This window comes from Thamnophis sirtalis, unplaced genomic scaffold (genome assembly GCF_051295495.1).
Source record: "Thamnophis sirtalis isolate CommonGarterSnake01/CBP01778 unplaced genomic scaffold, rThaSir2_p1.2 scaffold_1, whole genome shotgun sequence".
In the NCBI taxonomy this organism is placed as follows: Eukaryota; Metazoa; Chordata; class Lepidosauria; order Squamata; family Natricidae; genus Thamnophis; species Thamnophis sirtalis.
Genome location: NW_028261381.1, coordinates 80,703,750 through 80,723,207, shown reverse-complemented (window position 1 = coordinate 80,723,207; position 19,458 = coordinate 80,703,750). Strand labels below are relative to the sequence as shown.

Genomic DNA, 19,458 nt, shown 5'->3' with positions numbered 1-19,458 from the left:
AAGTGAGTAAAGTTACTCAGTGTTGTCCTATCATCACTACATTCAAAATAGCTTCTGTTACCGTTTACTTTTTGACTTTAAAGGCAACACAAGGACTTTGGAATAATATTGAGGAACAGGCAATCAGGAATTTAGAATCTGTTATATTGCTTACATATTGCTTGCGTGGAACTTTAATAAAATGTCAAGTAAAACAAACCATTTTAAAGACCCACTAAAATGACTATCTGTACTTCCTTAAGGAGAAACTTATTTAAATAGCTGCTAAAAAAAAATCTGCCACACTCCATCCCAAAATAGTCATTTCAAGGATTGGGAGGGTTAGCATGAATAAACTTTCATCTGTTGAATATCCTTTTTTATATTTTATTTAAGCAAAAGGAGAATGTTTAGGTAATCAAAAAGTAACATGTGAATGTACAGAGAGCTTGTTTTCCACCCAGTAAAGCCTGTTATCATTTATCTATGTTATCTATGAAAACTTACCTATGATAAAAGGTTTTTAAACAATAAGAAAAACTAAAATACTCCCTCTGCCTCTGGTGTTTTCTTTTACCAAATGAACATGATTCTTACTAATCCACTGAACCTAGAGTCCTGCAGTCTCTGGCATTCACATTGTTGTAGTATCTGAACTACAACAACTGAAAACATCTATTTTAAACAATCTGTAAATGGCTTGAGAGAGCATTTTAAATGACTGAAAATACATATGTACTAATAAAGGAGAATATTTGTAGCTCAGGGTTGACATGAGGTGTCCTTGGTGCTCTCTGAGTTACTTGTTTTCTTGCAGACATTTCATTACCCAAAGTAGGCAACATCATCAGTGCTAGCCATCAGTGCTAGCCATACAAATGCCAATAAATTGGAAATTGGAATTAGAAAACAAGCAAGCTTAGAGAGCACCAAGGACACCTCAAGTACATATTACTTAAAACATCTATTAATTGCTTTGTACAAACAGTCTCATTTAAATATGTTTCTGATTATGAAAGCTTCTAAGAAAAAAACTTTGACCTGAAATTCACCTTGACAATTCAATTAATTGAATAAACGTTTACTCAGATTTTCTGCTGTTCTCCCATTTATTCCAAAATCAATCTTTGCTAATTATTTATTTTTTACAATTTTTACCTTTTAATAATTATCTCACATTATTACAGAAATCCTTTCAGATACAGAAATTACAAAAAAAATATTAATGCAACCTTAGAGAAAGAACTATGGGAGAAATTTTCAATTATAGGCAGACTTGTGTGAAGTTTTAAATATTTATATTTAATTTATATTTTGTCTACAAGTCAACATTGACCCCTGGTGAGTTCCTGGACTAGTCATTGTAGTTTTCTTGGGAAGATTTTCAGAATTAAAATTATTATTGCTCATTACTGTAAATAAATAAACGAGCTTCTGCAGGTGTCAATGACATCTAATACTTTAATATTAAAAGTTAAAGAGGTTTTTTTTTCAAAGACAATGTTTTTTAAGTAGGACTGAAAATATATCATGTATATATTTGTGTGTGTGTGTGTGTACATACATACATACATACATACATACATACATGTTTAACGACCCCATAATCCCTTGCAGGGTAGAGTCTGGGCAACTGAATGGAGCTAGCAGTGTGTTTACTGACCAGATGCCCTTCCTAGTGCCAATGTGGAGATTTGCTCAGCAGATATATTCTCATTGTGAGAGAGAATATGAGAGAGAGAGAGAAATATGTGCCTCTACCTAAGATCGAACTCACAGCCTCCTGATTGTGAGGCGAGAGCTCCACCTCTAGGCCACCACACCACTCGTTATAAATACACACACACACACACACACACACACACACACACACACACACACACACCACATACAGAGTGAACTTGCCTCTTTGGTGAAAAATGGATTTGCATAAGAGCAGCTTGATTCATAGCATGGATCCAGTCATTCATATCTTCTTGAGCATCAGCACTAAAGTAGTATGTGCGCATCCCTGAATGCTCTGCCTGAGAGCCAATAACAGAACTCTTATTATAAATATAAGCCCTCATGCCTGTATGGACAGCCTGTAAATAGAGAGAGAGAGACAAGAGGCATTTTAGGCAATGTCAAAGTACAAAATTCCATGCTTTTGAAAGTACAGCAGCTATTTAAATTGCAAAATGTTTTAAGTAATCAATATGGCCTGTGTTACAAAATACTGTATAAGGTGGTACCATCAAAATCACTACAGTAGTGTTTCTGTGTAATAGGATAAACATGTGGGTTTTTTTTCTCCATACAAGTCCAATGATGCCACAGCTTGTTTCTGGTCTTTGTATCAGCAACTTAACATTTTATATCATTCCCCTTATCTCAAGGAAATGGAGAGCAAAAATTACCCTGATAGGCCAGCAGAGTTTATGTTTTCTTATTCTTTGGCTGAAATTATAAATATTAGATTGCTGTGTAAAGAATATATTGAGAAGAAGAAAATTAAAAATATTTAATACTATCAATTTTTATTAGAATGAATATTTTTAAAGACTTATTTTTTGTTTTTATTAAAATAGAAAATGGTTATAATTACTGAGATTGGTTATGACCGCTTTGAATACACTATGTTACTGTGCAATACAGTTTTTTTTTTAAATGATAGTTAACACCCTTTGGATAACATCACATTTAGGGCAATAGCAACCTAAGTACAACGATTTGTTTCTTATTACAGTTGATTTACATGCCATGCTGCAGACAATCACAACATTCAGTGAAACACAGGGCAGAGTACAGAATACAGAGTACAGAGTATTTTGGGGAAATCAGTGCAAGAGGGAACATCATACAAATTAGTTCAAATTATGATGCTACTACATACATGCCACATTAGCAAAGACAAGGAAGAGAACTTAATGCCACAACTAAATCTGTTTTGTTATAGAAGCATATAGAAACACTATTTCCAACACAGAACTTTAGCATGAGAAGAAAATGTGTGGATAGATAAATAAAACTAGGAAATAGCACTTATAAATTGGCAGAATTTAGTTAAAATCTATGACAAAAGGAACTACTTTTATATTTTTGGCAAATATAACACAACTTTCAAGTTGGTCAGATATACATGAAAACAAGAACGGAAAGCACCTCATTTTCTTGAAATGCTCATCAAGATACTTAGGCCCTGAGTTCTACTTAACCTTCTATAGGCAAATTTATTCACACGTATATATTGTTTACTATTGCACATTGTCAAAGTAGATGTTAGTGATTCTAATCTATTTTGTTGTGAGCTCCTGGGTTCTCTCTAAGCTTGGTTGTTTGCTTGCAGATGTTTTATTACCGAACTATGTAATACTGTCAGTGCTAGTGAGCGTATGTTTTATATTCTGTTTATATACAGTAGCTTGTTCTACTCATGTTGACGTGTTTTTCCCCCCTTTGGTAGTTCTTTGATTAGGTTATTGTTTTCTGCTAGATTGTTTGTCTGGTGTTAATCCCTGCTTATCAGGGTGTAGGCTGCTGGAGATATGTATTCTGGTTTTTTTGTTTCCTTCTTAGCTTTTTTATTGTCTCTTTTGAGTGGTGTGCAAATGTGGTTTATCTTTATATCTTTATTGATGGCTGAGATAAAAATGTCTAGCCGTTAGTAGATCACTAAAACCTCTTAAAGACAACTATCCCAAACCATAGAGATAAAGAGTCCTTCTGTGAGGGAGGGAGGCAGTTTCAAAATTAGATTAAATAAATAAATAATAAATAAATAAATAAATAAATAAATAAATAATAAGAGCATATTTACTGACTTTAATTTAATCTCCAATTTAATCAAATCTCCAATTACATGCAGTACAGTATTTGGTGAATGCTACTTTTAGAGATCAGTATTGAAAATGTCTGAATGTGAGTTACTTTTCATTTAGATGAAAACCATCAACTATGGTATCCTTCTGCGACGCCTGGGGGTGGGTGGGAGTGAGAGGCACCGTATTACGGTGATTCTCCTCTTACCTCTCTGACAGGTCGCAGTCGGTGTTGGTCGGGGCGCAGAGGTCGACCCCTAGGCCCCTCGAGTGTGGTGTGCCGCAGGGTTTGGTCCTGCCCCACCTCCTATTTAACATCTACATGAAGCCGCTGGGTGAGATCATGCGACAGCACAGGGTAAAGTATCATCAATATGCTGATGAGACTCAATTATATCTTTTTGCCCCGTGCCAGCTTAGTGAAGTGGTGGACATGATGTGCCAATGTCTGGAGGCTGTTAGGGTCTGGATGGGGGCGAAGAATCTTGTGCTCAATCCCGATAAGACTGAGTGGCTTTGGATGTTGCCCCCGAAGGACTGTTTGGACAGTCCATCCTTAACCCCGGGGTGGGAGAAAATTTACGCCCCTTAGAGAGGGCTCGCAATTTGGGAGTCCTCCTGGATTCGTAGCTGAAATTGGAACATCATCTGTTCCAATTTCTGTGGACCAGGGGGGCTTTTGCCCAGGTTCGCCTAGTGCACCAATTGCGGCCCTATTTGGATCGGGATGTGCTTCTAACGGTCACTCATGCCCTTGTCACCTCGAGGCTGGGTTACTGTAACACGCTCTACATGGGGTTACCCTTGAAAAGTGTTTGGAGACTGCAAGTAGTTCAGAATGCGGCTGCGCGAGTGATAGTGGGTGTGCCGAGGTACACTCATGTTACACCTATCCTCCATGAGCTGCAATGGCTGCCTATTGGTCTCCGGACTCAATTCAAGGTGTTGGTTATCACCTTTAAAGCCCTACATGGCTTAGGGCCAGGATACCTTCAAAACCGCCTGCTGACACATACCTCCCAGCGACCAGTAAGATCCCATAGATTGGGCCTCCTTCGGGTGCCATCGGCCATACAATGTTGGCTGGCGGGCCCTCGGAGGAGAGCCTTCTCGGTGGCTGATCCGACTCTTTGGAACCAGCTCCCCCCGGAAATCCGGACCAAACCCACTCTGATGGCCTTTAGGAAAGCCATAAAAACTTGGCTGTTCCGGCAGGCCTGGGGCTGTTGACCTCACCATTGAGGTCCGGCCCCGACTAGAATGAATTTGATGGATGATTGTTGTTTTAAATTGTATTGTTTTCTATATTTTTTATATTTTGTTTGTAAGCCGCCCGGAGTCCTTTGGGATTGGGATATAAATGTTTTAAATAAATAAATAAATAAATAAATAAATAAATAAATAAATAAATAAATAAATAAATAAATAAATAAAAACTGGTTTCCTTAGTATTGACATTGTAACTGTGAGTCTCTTCATTTTTTTATGCAATCAGCAACAATAACGTGGTCAGTACTGGTCAAGATATTCTAGAATTAGCATAGTTGTCCAAGTAATGGTGAGAATGACCAAAAAAACCATAACTGATCTGATAAGCCATTTGTAGCTTACATTAGGAACAATAAATAATTTATGCTTGGTTTTGGTTATGGGCTAGCTGAATTTTAAGATGTGTTATATTATCATAATAAAGATTGACTGGTTCCTAATGCAGCACACAATTTCCTCCAGATGAGGTATAGAACAGCCTTTTTATTGATAGTCTAGTTTAAAAAGCCGAAACCAGAACTTTGCCAATATCCACATTTGGTGGTAAAAGAAAGCAAGCTTACACAATTAGAGTAAGCAACACACGTCATGTTATCAGCAAACCCTGCCACTAGAAAGACTATCTCCACCATGTGTAACTGATAGCATAAAGCAGCAATGTCTAAATATAAGCCAGTTATCTCTTAGCAGCACACCAAATAAGCAACATAAAAAGCTATGATTGTAAGTGCAGAGACAATCAGTAACAGCAAAACACACAAGAATTTTGTGAGCCATAAATTGGGATACATAGTTCTAATTCACAACCATTTTTAAATACACCACATTCACATTCACAACAGGGATGAAAAAGTGATATTTGGTACCTATTCATGCATTCAGGTGCCCTTATTCTGGAAAGAGGGAGAAGGAAAGGCAGTCTCTTTCCCATATTGCACAGAAGAAGAAATGGAGAACAAACCCAAAGCACACATCAAAAAGAACAGAACAAGAACAAAGTTGAAAAAGTTAAAAAGATGGAAGCCTAAATCATTAATAATTTGATGTAAGTTCAAACCCTTAGAAACAGCAATTCACTCTTTTTATAAAATGACTATAGGTTAAGGTAAAGGTTCCCCTCCCACGTACGTGCTAGTTGTTGCCGACTCTAGGGAGTGGTGCTCATCACCATTTCAAAGCCAAAGAGCCAACGCTGTCCGAAGACATCTCTGTGGTCATGTGGCCGGCATGACTAAATGCTGAAGGCCCATGGAATGCTGTAATCTTCCCACTATTTTTCTACTTGCATTTTTACATGCTTTCGAACTGCTAGGTTGGCAGAAGCTGGGAAAAGTAATGGGAGCTCACTGTTACGCAACACTAAGCATTTGAACCGCCGAACTGCTGACCTTTCCAATAGACAAGCTTTCCGAGCCATCGCGTCCCTTGAAAATGACTATATGGAATCTTAATTCTTCTGAAGCTCATTTAAAATACTACCCTCCACAATTTTTCTCATGCAAACACTTGGAACTGAAAAGATTGCTAAATATAATCAAGTTGATAGTTCCGGTTGGAAACAATAAGGAATCAGTTGAGAAGACAGTTAAATAGAAAGCCCAGAAAGACCATGTAATTACTAGCAATGTGCTTTTAAGATTTCCATCCATCCAAGAAAAATCAGTGCAGAGTCTCCTAAGATAAGAAATGTGCAACACATTATTTTAATTGTGTTCATACATAATACAGGACACCAACCAATACCGTGTTTCCCTGAAAATAAGATGGGGTCTTATTTTCTTTTGACCCCCCCCCCAAATAAGCACAGCCTTATTTTCAGGGAGGTCTTATTATTTTTGAGGTGCAGGAGGCAGCGAGGGTGGTCACCTCATGGCTGGTGCTGTGTTGCAATATTTTCAGGGAGATCTTATTTTGGGGGGAGGGCTTATTTTAGTGCATGTGCTCAAAAGCCCCGATTGGGCTTATTATCCGGGGAGGTCTTATTTTCAGGGTAACAGGGTATTATACAAATTAGCTATGTAATGTAGGCTATAGGCTTTCTGGCTACAAAATACAGAATAAATATTGGATTTTATAGATTCTTACAGACAAAAAAGTTTATTTCAGGGAGGGAGGGAGGGAGGGTTAAATAGTGGGGTATTTTTCAAACTACCAATGTGTTTCAGACATGCTAGCTTACATTAAATCTGCCATTTAAAAAAATCTAATTTTTAAATGGAAAGCTATTGGGAATAAGAGCTGTTGCGTGTTTTAGTTCATTGAGAAAGACAGTGGAAATAAATCCTGTTGTGTTTTACTTCTAAGTAAATATATGAGTTTGCCCTACTAATATTTAATATCAATCTATGTATTAGAATACTATCAATGAAATAAAGCCCAAGTACACAAAGATAAATAATTCTGAAAGTAGTAGTTGTGATAATAAACATTTGGAAAAAATACTGCCTACATTTGTATGAGCAATGCAAAGTATTAGACAGAAGTATTTGACTTTAAAGATAGAATAACTTAGATTAATATATAAAGTGATTTGGATGCAACAATGGAAAATAAACTACACTGGGCTCAGGACTTGGGACATAGAAAAGAGAAAAGCACTGCATAATTACAATCAATCTGAAAGATTGCTTTTATGGATTCATTCAGACACTACATTTTCCACCAAACAAATGAGAAAACTAATTTGTTTATTCCACCATTTTTTCCTATAAATAGCAAATTATAATGCATTAGTCTGCTGCTCTTATAAACATTCGCAAATGGAAATTCATGCTGATATGACCCCTAAGATAGACTATGACAATGTAATTTCCACCAGTCACCTTGAGAGACTATTTCAAAACTGTAGTTGATGCAGAAAAGAAATAACACCTAGACGTATGTACCGCTTTACAGCCCTCTCTAAGCAGTTTTGTAGTGTCAGCATATTGTCCCCAACAGTCTGGGTCCTCATTTTATCTCAGAAGGATGGAAGGCTGAGTCAACCTTGAGCCTGGTGAGATTTGAACTGCCAAATTATAGGCAGTAGGCAGTCAGCAGAAGTAGACTACAGTACTGCACTCTAATCACTGCGTTACCGTAGACTGAAGCCTCTGGAACTATGGAGAGTGAAAGCTGCTACAGCTAGGTTATCAATATACTGCAGATGCTGCATGGGCTGTCTACAGTTTCCATATACAATTCAAAATATTGATTTTGACTTTTAACGCCCTCAACAGCTTGGCTGCTAGGTATCTGCAGGAATGCCTTTTCCTGGTAGAGTTATCTTACACAAAGAGTTCATCCCAGCTAGAGATATTATCTGATATTATCTGTACCCATGTGGGAATTTACATCAGAGGGAGTCTAAAGGTTAAGGCCTCCCATGTCCAGTGCTGGGTTCCGGCAGCTGCTACTGGGATGCACCCAGGGATGTGCCCTGTGGCGCGCCCTGCAGTGCGCTGTGCGCATATGCACAGTACAATGAAAATTACTCTGCGCATGCGCAGAAGCCAAAAAAAGGTGGTGCTGCCTATGGTGCTGCCGGGAGAACAGGTTCGGGGGCCTGGTAGGCCTGGGTCACTGACAGTTCCAGTGACCCACACCACCAAGCTATTAATGATTCGGCTGAACCAGTCCAAACCGGTAGGAACCCACCACTGCCTATGTCCTATTAGAAATGAGACTTGTTTCAACAGGGACATACTTTCATAAAGTAGTGAAAAGTGAATGGGACGACTCACACCCTGGATGGTACTTCTTTACCCCTCCTACCATTGGGAAGGAGATATAAAAGCAAAGCCAGCCGCCCAAACAGGCTGAAGAACAGTTTCTATCTGTGGGCTGTCAGATTCCTGAATACAAAATAACATCATAACTATGTAGTAAGATGGACTTGCAGGTCCTGCACAACATGTAACATGTTCACATTGGTGCAATAGGACTGGATGTTTGTTAATATGATTTATTGAGTTAGGGATTTTCTGTCTTCACTGTGAGTTCCGTTGTGTTGGGGGGGAGGGGTGCACTGAGGGAGCTCAATCAATCTCATTGTACATATGTTGTGCACTGATAAATAAATAATTCTAATAATTCTTTTAAAAAAAGAATTATTTTGTAGGGGATTGCAGCTATATAGTGTTCACAGAGACCAATGAAGGTGAGATCTGAACTTGAACTATATTATATTGTGTTTTTTAAACTGTTTTTATTTTCATTGACTGCTCTATTTTTATTCAATCTAGTTTTTATTTTATTTATTTTCTAAATTTAGCCATGCTACTCACACAAATAACTCTGAGTGATGTACAAAGTTAAATACACCGAAACTATACAGCAAAACACTGTTAGTCCTTGCCTTATCACAGTTCATTTAGTGACCATTCAAATTACAACAGCACTGGAAAAAGGGACTTATGACTGTTTACACACTTACAGCCATTGCATCCCTGAGGTCACATGATCAAAATGCAGACGCTTGGCAACTAGTTCATATTTACGACAGTTGCAGTGTCCTGGGATCACATGATCAGCTTTTGCAAACCTCTGATCAGCGAAGTCAATGGGGAAGCCTGATTCACTTAACAAACAGGTTACTAAGTTAATAACTACAGTGATTCACTTAACTGTGGCAGGGAAGGTCTTAAAATGGGCCAAAACTCACTTAACAAATGTCTCACTTAGCAACACAAATGTTGGGCTCAATTGTGACCTATCACCCAATAACAATTTTTAAAAAATTAAAAACCATTACAAAAAAACACCCTACACCAGCATTCCATTTTCCTAGCAATACAGCTACTTAGCAGGTCCCATTCCCATGTCATTGGATCCCCAAACCAGATGGCAAAGCCACGTTTTCAGGCTTTTCTGGAAGACCAGCAAGATTAGGGTTAATCCAACCTCAGGAGCAATGATCTTCCACAGGACAAGAACTGTGGCAGAAAATGCTGCCTTCTAGTCTCACATCAGATACATTCCTTTGTAGATGGGGCCTGCAGCATGGCTTTCTTTTATTATGTATTAGTTTTTATATTTTACTGTTGTAAACTGTTAGTTTCAAGGTTCACAGTATATATCACTGGGCAAACTGTCAGGGAAGCTAATTCATCTATCTCTATTTTTATCTTCAGGATCAGAAGTGATTTGAACATTTGTATCTGTGAAAAATGTAGTATGTAATTTATTTTACTAATCAATAATCTACAATTTCCTAGAGTATAATTTAGCATACATATTTTATGAGGAAGTTAGAATTATGTATTCATTACAGGTAATTCAATTGCACTCTCTTCCATCTATAAAATATGTACACTGATAAAATGTAATACCACCTAATTAAGCCCCATAGTAATTAAACTTTTGGGACTATATTATAGATAAATAAATCTATTATCTCTTCTGGAAGCACTGCTGCCTTACTTTCTACTTGGGTGCAGTTTGTGGGTTAGCATTTTGCATACACATAATGAAATCAACAAACTACTTTGCAATTGGAAGAACTGTGGTTTAGGTTTATGATAGTTTATGTAATATAAAATTAGCACATTCAGTGCTAATTACAGTTCCTGAAACAAAATGAAGGAAGATAGCCATGAAGCTATCTTAAATCATTTTTCCATTGTAAAGCACCTAGCCAAAATCTTTAGCTTTTTATATATAATGTAACATCTAATTATTTTTGGAAAGCCGAATACAAATATGGATAACCTGTATTTTTAATTTGACTTAGATTTTCTTTTTAGTTAAGCATACTTTCAACCACAATATACCATCTCTTATGTGAATTATTAATTTGTTCAGCACTATATGTTTCTGGGTTTTAATGTTAAGCCAGAGTACTAAGTATTGTATACTAAATAATAGCAACAAAGCCTAAATTTAACTATGGGTTGAAATGATTTTCCAAATACAAACTAGTGCTAGTTATGTTAAAACTAATCCCATTAGTTAAAACTAATCCCATTCCTAATGAGAAGCAAAAAATAAAATATTGCATATGCAACAAGGGTAAAACTTTGGAGTTTTAAGACAACTATTACAGAACTTCAGAAGTCATCCTCTTTATTTAATGAGCTTGCTGTTTAAAAACATGCTATACAATGTTTATAAATACACTATTCTAACTACAGAATTAGAATTTATCATGTAATTTGCAAATTGGAATCATTCCAGATTGGCTCAATTCAGAGCTCAGTCAAGGAAAATAAAAGTCCAAAACCTATTGTTTTGCAAAATCTACCCAAAGATATTTCAGATATTGTTTCAGTTGCAAGTTATCCCATTGCATCAGAAAGTCAACTAGCTTCTTTTATGACAACTTTTCAATGTAGCAAGACTATATTGGGGGAAAATGGTACAGAGATGCTTCAATTCTATTTTTCTATTAAATATAAAGGGAGATCTATAATCTTTAAAACTAATATATATGTACATCAAAATGCAACACATATGCTTTAAAAAACCATATAGTTTGCAAATAGTACATTTACCTTAAAGGAATATTTGCGATTTATATGATCTTCAGGTCCCACAGGTGAAATTACATAACTAGGTAATGGTATACTTCCAAGAACAGCTTCTTCTCTGCTGTCTTTTGAATGAAAGAAATAATCAAGTTTCAGTTTTTAAAAAAATTAAAACATAATATACTTACAGCAAAACTAACTGGTGTGGTCCAAAAACCTAAATATAGTAAGTGAAGGACTTACCTTGTTCATTTGGGATTGAAGTGATTGAGCAAAAATACATACACACACAAAATAGTTCCATCACATGATCAATACCACAGGAGCTACTAAACGTTCTCTAGATTCAAATGCTACCTTCCAGTTGGCACTTCCAGCGAATACTTTAAAAACTAAAGAGTGGTTACAGTATAGTGGGGAAGCTCATGTGTGCCTGCAGAAGGCCCTAGATTCAATCTTTTGCATTTCCAATAAAAAGAATAGTGAATTGAGATCTAGAATAAAATGATATCTAACCCTATATTAAGAAGGTTCCAATTTCTCGTGACCCGTCAAAACCGCGCTCAACTAAACAGCGCCCGACTAAACCATGTCGCTGATGTCATCAACAGGGCAACAACAGCCAGCGCAGAGAAAGAAGGGCGCTTTAAATAGCGCTTTGAAAGCAAGCCGATTCAACTTAAGGTAAGGGTTAGCTTTAGGGTTAGCTTTAGGGTTAGGGTTAGGTTAAGAGTTAGGATTAGGTTTAGGGTTAAGTTAAGGGTTAGCTTTAGGGTTAGGTTTAGGGTTAGGTTAAGGGTTAGGTTTAGGATTAGGTTTAGGGGGGTTAGGTTTAGGTTTAGGGGTTAATTTTAGGTTTAGGGTTTACAGCGTGCTTCTGTCTCCGCGCTGTTGTCGCCCTGTTAATGACATCAGCGACGCGGTTTAGTCGAGCGCGGTTTTGTAGGTGAACCCAATTTCTGCCCATATTGCTAAATATACTGAAAATACATTGTAGTATATAATTTGATGTAAATCACTTCCCAACAATATAAAAAAATATAGTCCAATGTTCTGTTTCCAACAGTCTTCAGTTCATCCAGCAAAGCTTAAAGCAGAGAATGGAATAGTAATTTCTCAGCTTGGAATTGTCTGCCCTCACCTATTAAGTTTCATACCAATTCAAGGTCCTTGATCATGTCATTTTTCAGACAAAACTGCACAGCTGACATGAGAAATGAAGCATGTATGAAGAACACAAACGGCGGCATTAAGTGTCCACTTCACATTTAAAAAAGAAGATCAAGGCCTTTGTACATTTCAGTTTGCTCTAATTATTCATTCTTTAATGGAATCATGCAATGTTGTTCACAAGGCTAAAAGTATTCAAAAGAAAAAGTGTACTAGTGAAGATATATGTGACTCCTGAATATATAAACAGTATTATTTTTTACTTTCTCTACATGAAGAATACATACAATACTTGAGCTGTCATTGTAATATAAAAAATGCATAAAATACAAAAGCCATTGAGGATAACCTTCCTCAAAATCATATTCACCCAAAACAAAAGATAAGCTAAATTCCAAATGGCTAAGCCCAAATAAGGAGTGGATGAAAAAAATATATAAGCATGTCTTGTATGTTGCTTGTGCTAAAATCTTGTGCACACTTTGTTAACCCAGGCTTGCCAACTAGAAGCCAATCTTGAAGATTCCTTTCACCAATAAATGTGGATATATGACACACCAGTGTATATGTACACATCATATCTACACATCAGTGTATAAGTTTTTGTAGATTTTCACAGGTACAGGTATGCAGGTCTTGGCGTATTTGGGTCTTTTCCCGTGTAAGATTGAGAGTTATCTTGGCGACGTTTCCAGAAACAATCTCCAGAACCAAACGTCTAGCCGACAAAGACCACCTGAAAACTGAATTACACACTCTCACAAACATATTAATTTCCAACGGATTCCAAAGAAACACAATTACCAACCTAATCCAAAAGGAAACACACCCCAAGAACTGAGACACAGAACAGAACAATGGCATCGCCCTCCTCCCTTACATCAAGGGCACCACAGATAAAATAAGCAAAATTCTCCACAAACACAATATGAAGACAGCCTTTGGCACTGACCAAAAAACAGCCAACATCTTAACAAACCCCAAAGACAAGATCCAGCTAGAAAACCAAGGAGTCTATGAAATACCATGCAAAATCTGCCCAGCCACATACATTGGACAAACTAATAGGAGAATAAATGCACGCATTGCAGAACACAAGAACACAGTCAGAAAAGAAGAAAAAACTTCCTCCCTTTTCCAGCACCTTAAAGCAACAGGACATGAAATTGATTTTGGAGAAACCAAATTAATCTCCAAAACTAAACACTTATGGAAGCCACTGAAATAGAGAAACACCCCCACAATATGAATAAACATGACAATACCTACCAGACATCTGGAAACTAGCGCTAGTCAACAAATGAGTTCCAGCCACGAAAACCGACACCGGACCCAGAACAACACAGGACGCCACCACCAATCACCCTCACCAGACTCAAACCCAAACCCATCCCACAGACGAAATGCAACCACCATCAAGAAGCCAAACCACGGCAGCATCACCAACTGCTGAACCCCACTCCAATCCCCATACAAAGCAAACTGACACACATGGCCAGACCATAAACTCGGAGCCAAATCAAAGCCCGGGATATTACATCACAGCCATCTGCTCAGGACATTACATCACAGAACTCAGAGTTTACAATGCAAAGGCTCAAAATGTTACAACGCAGCCAGCCTCCCAGGATGTTGTAGCACAGGACTTAGGATATCACTACACTAAAGCTCAGGATGTCATCACACAGCCCATTACCCAGGTCGTTACCACACAAAAGACTAATGGGCACACAGCTAGTACCTCAGCCACACAGGATGTTACGAAACAGCCGACTAATCTGCATACATCAACTCCATCAACTAATCAAGATGTAACAACACAGCCAACCAACCCGCTTACAGCAACAAAGCCAGCACTCCACACACCCCCGCCAATATTTATAGAAAGACGGCAGGTCCGATCACGCTTTGCTCGCACAAGCACGAAGCTGAAGGCACCAGCCTGAAGATGGCGAGTGGGACCTCGTCAAAACGTCGCCAAGATACTCTCAATTTTATACGGGAAAAGACTCAAATATGCCAAGACCTGCATCAGTGTATATGTATCCACATAAGCAAGCATTTATCTATAGCTATTAAAAGGCCAGAATAAAACAAGTATTAAATAAAAACCTTCAAAGAAAAACCAGAAAGTCCAGTTGCCTATTTGAGGGGAAAGTTTCCTCTTCATATATGGTAAATATGGTAAGTGGGAAACAAAAAGCTGATTTCTATATTCTCTAGAGTTGGTTTTTTATTTTATTTTAAGCAACCGAAGCAATATGCAGTTAGTTCACAATTGCAGAAATATTTTTAAACAAAGATTTATATTTACTAACCTTTGTAATAAAATAAACAGTAATCTGCCAGCACAAACCACCTTCTTTTCCATAATCTCATTCCAGAGCTATCCTGAAACACAAATGACAATATCTAGTAAAAACTTAGAATAAAATAACATAGAAATATACTAAATAAAATTTTGAATGACTATGTGCCTCTTTAATGTGCTTTAAAGGAGCCAGATATCATAGCATATCATAATCTAGCCTACTTTTGAATGCTTTACAGCTTTTCTATAAGGTAGGGAAAGTTAGAAATTAGCATAAAGAAATTAGCACACTGGCAGAAGAGCCCGTGTCTTGTTAGAAATGATTAATGCACATGTAGTAGACATGGAGAAGACTCTCGTACAATATGCTTTGTCCTAGTTTTGTTCCACTGTAATTTTATATCCATAAATCTGTTAATATATCATTATGAATATCAGCATGGTTTAACAGCAGGAATATACTTCTTAATTATATACTACATCCCAAAAGTAGAGTTTATTACTATGAAGAATTTGGGGTTTACTAACATGGGGTGTAATAAAAAAAGGGTACATGACCCCAGATTTACAGTTTTGGATTGATGATGTATGTGAACTGACTCTACTGGTGTAACAGAAAAAATGATCAGAAATCTAGTGTGATTAAAGATTAATGACGTGTTTAAAAATGGGTTGAATTACTTTCCTCATAATTATAGTATGTTTTTCTCATTTTATCTTTTCTTGTTTAGTTCATTTCTTCTTTTATCCCCCCTTCTTTATAAATTAACGCAACTTTAAAAAAATTATAATACTCACTTGTTTGTGAAGCCAGCCTCTGACCACAACAGGAATATTAGGGTTTCTCCTTATAGCTTGATCCCTTTTCCCAAAGCTATGAACTTTATTGCTAGATTTTACTAACTAAAAAAAGAGCATATACAAGGTAAGTAACTAGAACAAACTATATTTAGGATTAACTCAAAAGAAACAGTGTAATAATACAAGAACTGATGTTCTACTTTTGATAGTGTAATTTACATTAGTAATTGACTAAGTATTAACAAAATAGCAGAAGCAAACATTTGACAACATCATAATAATGAACTATTGAATGATAAATTCACAACTTTTCATCCTTCAAATGTTATTGCTTGATTTCTACAAACTGTGAGGTAGTAAAAAGAAAAGTGAAGTACAGATAGTCTTTGATTTACAATCACAATTCAGCCCAAATTGTCATCAGGAGCCAAGGTGGCGCAGTGGTTAAATGCAGCACTGCAGGCTACTGCTAGATCAGCAGGTCAGCGGTTCAAATCTCACCGGCTCAGGGTTGACTCAGCCTTCCATCCTTCCGAGGTGGGTAAAATGAGGACCCAGATTGTTGGGGGCAATATGCTGACTCTCTGTAAACCGCTTAGAGAGGCCTGAAAGGCCTATGAAGCGGTATATAAGTCTACTGCTATTGCTATTGCTATTTCTAAGCAAGACAGCTAAGAGAATTTTGCCATGTTTTACGACCTTTTCTGACATAGTTGTTAAGTGAATCACTGCAGTTGTTAAGTTGGTAACACGGTTGTTAAGTGAATAGGCACATATTTATATATTTATACTCAGTTCATTGCTAGTTTTTTATTTTAATATTCATGTGAACCTACAGAATAATGTTTCATAAGATCAGAACAAAGACACTTTGACACAAAAGCTGTAGAGGATGACCAGACTGAGCTTTTAGGGAGGGATCATCAAACATGTAATCAGTCCCGAATTCCTTCACACCCAGAAAAGATCTAAGCAAACCACCTTGAATTTTGTTGACTCTTATTTATTGCCAATTTGCTTTGATCTTTTAGTAATTCAGATCTTTGCAAGGAGTCCTAGCATGCAACTGCTGTATTCATTTAAACTGCCTTTTCTACTGATTTCCCGCGTTTGACAAAAGCCTTGATATACATTTACATTCATAAATGAAAAAAAGAACTAGATAAATAATAAAGTGCCATAACTGGCCATTCGATGCTATAGTACAATTTTCTTGGGAACATTTTCAAGTTATTTTGGGATTTATAATTGGGCTTGCAAGAATAAAATATAAAAATACTCAATTTATTTATATTTATATATATTTGTCTTGCATAATAGGAGTTATTCTTATTTTTGTATTAACAATTTTCATTAAAATATTTGCTCTCTGGGGTTTAAAACAGAGTTTTCCTAGAAGGGTTTACATCCAGCTTCCCTCCACATAAGAGATGCCTATAAGACTAATAATTTGGATTTTTTTGCACCAGAAGAATCAATTGTAAATCCAAGCACCAAAGTATATTTTAAACAAATATTTGCACAAGAACACTGCACACTTGGGATCAATTCCCTACCCACGGATTTAATATAGTATAGTTAGCACAATGCCCCCAAATACAGCTCATTCTCTTATTAAGCTACATTTTGCAAATTTCCTGAAAAACTCCAATTTACCTTGGATCCAAGTTTTGTTTCTGTAGTGGATGTAGTTACAGCAGTAGATGTTTCACTGACCATACTTGAAGGTCTTTGGTTTATCTGATGTTTGGACATATGTGAATTATGCCTGAAAGAAATATATCACAATTTAATTGATTGTTAATCTTTTTTTAAACTATGATACTAGGATGAACTAACTCTGGAAATGTTTCCATGTTTCTGCCTTACCAGTTCAATAAATAGCTTAAGGTAGATGAAACATCATTTATATCATTAAAAATGGTAAAATCTTCAAATCAAATGTTATTCCTGATGGCTTACAACCCATGTAGCTTTCTTAGCAGCAATACAGGGGTTTGCTATTGTGTTTCTCCAGCATGTTTTTTTTAAACTTCCCAGTTTATTTTACAGACCTGGAATCCTCTGAATAATCTCTTAATTCTCTTAATATTTACATCCTAATCAGGCCTGGTCCTTCCAAGGTCCAAAAAAGCTTAGTCAGGTGGTGCTGCGTAATTGCATAATTGGCTTTGAAAAAGGAAAGTATAGTCCTGAGAATGTAATCCAGATTAGGCCTGCCATAGGAACAAAGATTGCAACTTTCCCACCAAACTCTAAATCTAAACTGTGGACTTCCACACTCTCCAGTTTACTTTCTAAAACTTTTTTTAGAATCAACACAATAAATATAGTGCTCAACTTACAACTGTTCGTTGAACAATGATTCAAAGTTGTGATGGTCTTGAAAAAAGTGATTTATGACTCATCCTCGAAGTCACATGCATGGTCACATGGTTGCCATTTTGGGCACTTGGTAAGTGGCGTGCATTTACAATGGTTACAGCATCTTGCATCTGTGATCATGATTTGCTATCTCTCCAGATGACATCTCACAAGCAAAATCAATCGGAGAAGTCAAATTTGCTTAATGACCACATGATTTGTTTAATAACCATGTGATTTGCTTAATGACTGTGATAGCAATGGTCATAAAATTAAGTTTGGTCATATGAAGACTTCTTAATGACTGCATCATTCAGTGACCAAAATTTCAGCCCCAATAGTGGCTGTAAATCGAGCACTAGCTCTATGTTTTGGTCTTAAATGTTTTCGGAACTCAAATAGATTATTCTTATTTATTGCAATAATGTTGATTTAAAAGTTTAAAAATATGTTTATACCACTATTCCCCCCTTATATACAACTCAACGCTGCGAACATACCTAATATGCCTTTTTCGTCCTATTTCTCCCACTAACAATAACTTTGTGATGTAATTTGGGCTAAAAGAGATTGACGGGCCCAAAGTCATCCAGCTGCTTTCTCATGCCTAAAACGGAAATAGAACTCTCCTGGTTTCTAGCCCAGCACCTTCTTTGTTTTTTTATTTTAATAAAAGCTTTTACTTTTGTCTTTTGAACCTATGCTGAATAACATTGTATTTTAAGAGTATAATTTGGAACCTAGTTTTTTTTTTAATTTGAATTTATTCATTTTTTGCTGCAGGAAAATCCTGCAGCTTATACATTTAATTGTAATATGGAATGTATGTCTCAACCTCTGTTGTTGCTTTGCCAAATTAAAGCGCTCATTCCATATTGCAGGAGTGTCAAACACGCATCACGGTGGCATCATCACATGTCGTTACGTGATTTTCCTCCACCCCTTTGCTAAACCAGGCGTGGGCGTGGCCAACGTGACGCATCTGGCCTGCCAACCGCGACTTTGACACCCCTGCCATTTTGCATTTTAAATCTTCAAGCAACAGCACAGGTTGCAAAAGAAAAGATGAGACTTAAATTAGCAACATGACAATTTTCCGTCAAGGGTTATGGCTAAATGAAGTCATGGGATATAACATATTGCTGCACTGAAATCTCACTAGGCTTATCTGGTTTAACACAGCCAAATAAAAGGTCTGACAAACGTGATGTCCAGAATGTTTCCATTGTTGTCACTGATATTCAATCAAGAAATACATAAAAACAGGCAACTAAAGCAGTTATTAGGTCATTGTTCATTATTTCTCTTATAAAAGATC

At 36.8% G+C, this 19,458-nt stretch overlaps 1 protein-coding gene across 10 annotated transcripts in view; it reads right to left on the bottom strand.

Annotated features, from left to right (window-relative positions):
- PLEKHA7 (pleckstrin homology domain containing A7) overlaps window positions 1-19,458 on the bottom strand; it is a 130,453-nt gene that overhangs the window by 41,636 nt on the left and 69,359 nt on the right. For all 10 annotated transcript variants that reach the window (XM_087717405.1, XM_087717370.1, XM_087717362.1 and 7 more), the window contains 5 exons: window positions 17,433-17,544; window positions 15,774-15,878; window positions 14,983-15,055; window positions 11,519-11,619; window positions 1,885-2,063 (listed from right to left, as the gene is read on the bottom strand). In XM_087717405.1, the coding sequence (XP_087573531.1) occupies window positions 1,885-2,063; window positions 11,519-11,619; window positions 14,983-15,055; window positions 15,774-15,878; window positions 17,433-17,544 (570 nt within the window). The remainder of the gene's footprint in view (window positions 1-1,884; window positions 2,064-11,518; window positions 11,620-14,982; window positions 15,056-15,773; window positions 15,879-17,432; window positions 17,545-19,458) is intronic.